We start from the raw sequence: 4,201 nt of genomic DNA on the forward strand, positions 1-4,201 counted from the left end.
ACATCATCAAAACGGCTCATATATATATATAAATTGGAAATATACAATTTGTGGAAGTAGAAAATAAGTTTGACTTCAGTCATCATTTCTGATTACATCTATTACATAGTTATAAAAAAAATTTTTCTTAAGTTTCAGAAAGTACTATTAAATTTTTTGTGTATTTATAATAAATTTTAAATGAAAAAAGTTTTCTGTATTTAGGGATCTAATATAATTCCACCTAAAGGTTTGCATAAACCATCAAATTTACAATATGTTGCACCAACACCACCTGTACTTCCACCACCAGGACTTGGTAAATATTAATAAAGCATAATCAATAAATTTTTTCAGAGTTCTTTGTAATTTATATTTATCTTATTGAAGGATCTCAACTTCAACGGTTTGCTTCACCTACATTACTCTGTCAGCCTCCTATGGTGAAACCATTTCTACCATTTCCTCAGTCAGGATTTTTAGGTCAGTTTTAAAAGTTTGTCACTTTTTTCTAACAAAAGATTTATATTGTAAAACATATTAAGGAAATACAATCTTGATATATTTATTTTTTTAATTTGAAGGACGTCTTGGAAAAAATCCTCCTCCCATAAGAATACCATTTGGTCCATGTAACTTTCCTATTGTAAATGAAAAGTGAGTAATTAATTAATTAATTATTGAAGATTTTATTTTAAAACAAAATAAATAATAGTGTTTTTATTTCAGTTCTGTTGATACAAATATGAATCAAAAAATTCTGTTAGACAATTTTAAGTAAGTTTAAGTTTTTAAATTTATTAGTAATAATAAAAAAGAATTAAAGAATAAATTGTTGTTTTAGACATCCTCATTACTACTCTGCTTTAAATTGGGCAATAAGACAGCAAAATGAGCAAAGTGGAAAACACTATCAAAATGATACAGATGATAGCTATGATGGTCTAATGAGTACTCAAGAAAAACATTGGTTGATAAAAATTCAAATGCGGCAGCTGCAATCAGATAATCCCTATCTTGATGACTATTATTACACAGTATGTGAATTAATATTTTTTTATACTTTTATTAATAAACTGTAATATGAAAACGTTTTTATGAATTTTAAAGACCTTCATATCTCGAAAGAAAGTTAAGGAAAAGGAAAATGGGTTGAAGTCAGTTAGTAAACCTAAGGTTTTACTTCCTGAGAGAACAAAACATGAAAGTAGAACTTATGTGCCAAGTATGTTAATATTGAAATTTTATAGTATTTAAGAAACTGTATTAAAAATGTAGACCACAGATGACTAATTTGTTTGAATATCTTAATTTAGCACAGTTTGAAGGCTCCTTAGGCAAGCTACAAGTTGCTAGTGTTAATAATCCTAGAAAAATTCTTGATCTGGATGTCTGCAGGCTAGGAGATGATGATGATAAAACAGGAAGCAGTCATCGATTTAGATATCTGCTGCTTAGTATTGAAAAAGTATATTTTTAATTTTTAATCAATTTAATTTATTTATGTATAATTCTAATTTAAAATATTTATTCAGTTATATTCAGTATTTTTGGAGATAGAAGATGAAGACAAACACATATTAGCTCTTCCTGAGCAAGCTCAAATACCACATCAGAAAACTCGTCAGGAATTGATTGATAAGTTATTTTCTGGCTTTGTAAAAAATAATGGTAATAGTCCAGATGATAACTTTATATATCTTCTATCTGTACGAAAAGGTAGAAATCTAGCCATGAGGTCACTTCCCTTTTTTGATACTGTAAGATTTCATTCTGTTTCTCAATTTTTTTTTTTTTATTATATATATAAAATGAGTTTTAAAAAGTTTGTTCTTTTATAGTCTAAGCAAGTGACCTTACTAGAGTTATTGTGCCGGGGTTTAAGTATGATATTACGGAAAGATCAAAATGATTTGGTATTACTGCAGCATTGTAACACTGTTTTAGAAATAATTGACAAATTGGATTTGGAAGATATTGTTACTTTAACAGAAGCAATACAAAATGTTAATGGAACACAAATTAAAGAGAAAAGTAATTATTCAATAGCATTTCAGACTAAAGTAAGTATTCTTATAACAGGTGATCAAGTGAAAGAACAACTTGTGAGTAGTATCTCACGGGGTTTGGCTGTATTGCAAACCATCTCTGCTTTCTGCACCACTGACTCATGGTGTCATCAAGTCTGACTCAATATATTACGAAACTCCATGCACTACTTGCAAGTTCTCCTTTTGTTTGATCACTTTGCATATATTAGTTATAATAATTTAAAATTAATTTAAAAATATTTTTAGTTTGGTACAGATGTTATTGCTAATTTATTAAAGAAAGGTGAACATCATTTTAAAAAAATAGAATGCAACAATGAATTATACAATAGATGGTGAGTATATTTATTTATTAATTTTACATCATTAAAAGTTGTAATAAAATTAATTATCTTCAATTTGTAGGGAATCTGTAATGGTTCATATTGTAGATATTTTATATGTCTTACCAGAGAGCGTTATAGATATGCAATCAAATATTGAAGAAATTGTGTCTTTACTAGGAAGATACTGTGTTAACAAAACAAAGCTGGAGGTTATTCTTAAAAGATTGGACAATGATTGGACAAATTGAAATATAAGGAGGACTGTAATTATTCTGATAATGTAAATAGAAGGGGAGAGGAAATAAGTGTATAGATCTTGCATATATGTGCAATTTGGGGAACTATCTATTGCTGAATGAAATGTTATAACCACTAAGTTCTAAAAAAGGCCAACATTTGCTTCAGTGCCTCTTTTTAGATAAAATTTTTTGTTGATAATTGGTAAACCTTACTTTTTGCATTTTTACATGTAAAGAAGAGTTAGAAAATTGTGTGACTATACATTGTTTTTCCCCCTTTTTTTTTTTTTTTTTTTTTAAGAAAATTAACATATTTATATATTTTAGATTTATATAGTAGGTCCCACAATTTTTAATCAGTGGTTAAAAATTCCTACTTGAATAATACTTATAATTATAAAATATTTAATTTGCAGTTAATTTCATAAATCTGTGATCATGTTCAAATTTTTTCCCAATGTGAATAAAGTACATTGATGTTTTTGTATCATGTGCAGATTTGTACATAATATCTTACATAACACAAAATTATGCATATAACCTATGTTCTAAACAATTTGAAATATAAATTATGATTAAAGAAAATATATATATTAAATATTCCAATAATTTAAAATGTTTGATTTTTAACATGATAGTGTTTACTTAAAAAATACTTCAAATTAGAAAAACAAAATATGGATTTAAGTATTAAAATTCAATTTATTTGTGCTGTAACTATGCTATGTTAACAAAAGTTCATTCTAACATTTAAATTTTATAGTTTTATCGAAGTTTATCAGATTAAGAATTTCAGAATTTTGAATAATTTTCATCTTATAAATTAGTTTTTGCCTGACCTAATGTTTTGAATTTGTTTCTGTTTTTTATATATATATTTTATATGTCATTCTACACACCTCAAAAATGAAATTGCAACACCACAAAGGAATGTGCATAGCCACATACACATTGCAGGACTGATAGAGGTGACAGATATTCAAATGATTAAAGGAACAAAGATATGCAACAGATACCTGTTTATTCAGTAAAGAATATGGCCCCCACAGGCCATATTCTTTACTCAATAAACAGGTGTCTGTTGCCTCACCATTGATAGTATGCCTCACCATACAGATATGGAGAGGCATACTATCAATGAGGTGATTAATGGTTGCCTTGCCAAGTTGCTTCCATTGCAGTGCACATGTATATAGTATGAGGCAGTGGGCCAGGTAACTGATTGCTTCATACTGGTCAAGATGGTAACTTACTGATCTGGGATCAAATCTGGACATGTTGAAAAAGCCCAAGGATTTTGAAATGGTGGTCTGTCTATATATGTCTGGCCCAATCCCTCACTACCCAGCTGCCTCGTGGGCCTGGCCAAACCCATAATGGGCTTGCTAAAACAGACCCTCTTAGTGCCCATAAGGTGAAAAGAGTTAAAAAAAAAAAAAAAAAGGTATGATGTGATGGTCTCCAGTGTACCTCACAGTGGATGCAGTCCCATAAATTTTCAATGGAAGAGATCCAGTGAGGCTGCTGGCCAGGGAAGGATGCAAATTCCATTCAGGCTGGTGAATTTCCCAGGCAATGTGCAGTCACGCAGTGTCTTGCTGAAACA

At 29.2% G+C, this 4,201-nt stretch overlaps 1 protein-coding gene across 1 annotated transcript in view; it reads left to right on the forward strand.

The window, feature by feature from the left end:
• Window positions 1-3,085, forward strand: part of LOC111628160 (protein PAT1 homolog 1-like) — a 28,691-nt gene extending 25,606 nt beyond the window's left edge. Inside the window, exons 7-17 of the mRNA XM_023371902.1 lie at window positions 205-298; window positions 370-462; window positions 564-636; window positions 709-756; window positions 824-1,016; window positions 1,090-1,204; window positions 1,296-1,447; window positions 1,515-1,739; window positions 1,821-2,042; window positions 2,277-2,365; window positions 2,436-3,085. Coding sequence (XP_023227670.1) covers window positions 205-298; window positions 370-462; window positions 564-636; window positions 709-756; window positions 824-1,016; window positions 1,090-1,204; window positions 1,296-1,447; window positions 1,515-1,739; window positions 1,821-2,042; window positions 2,277-2,365; window positions 2,436-2,604 — 1,473 coding nt within the window. The 3' untranslated portion in view covers window positions 2,605-3,085. The remainder of the gene's footprint in view (window positions 1-204; window positions 299-369; window positions 463-563; window positions 637-708; window positions 757-823; window positions 1,017-1,089; window positions 1,205-1,295; window positions 1,448-1,514; window positions 1,740-1,820; window positions 2,043-2,276; window positions 2,366-2,435) is intronic.
• Window positions 3,086-4,201: the final 1,116 nt, after the last annotated feature.

Source organism: Centruroides sculpturatus, unplaced genomic scaffold, assembly GCF_000671375.1.
Source record: "Centruroides sculpturatus isolate CEXI.00-Female unplaced genomic scaffold, Cexi_2.0 scaffold447, whole genome shotgun sequence".
NCBI lineage: Eukaryota > Metazoa > Arthropoda > Arachnida > Scorpiones > Buthidae > Centruroides > Centruroides sculpturatus.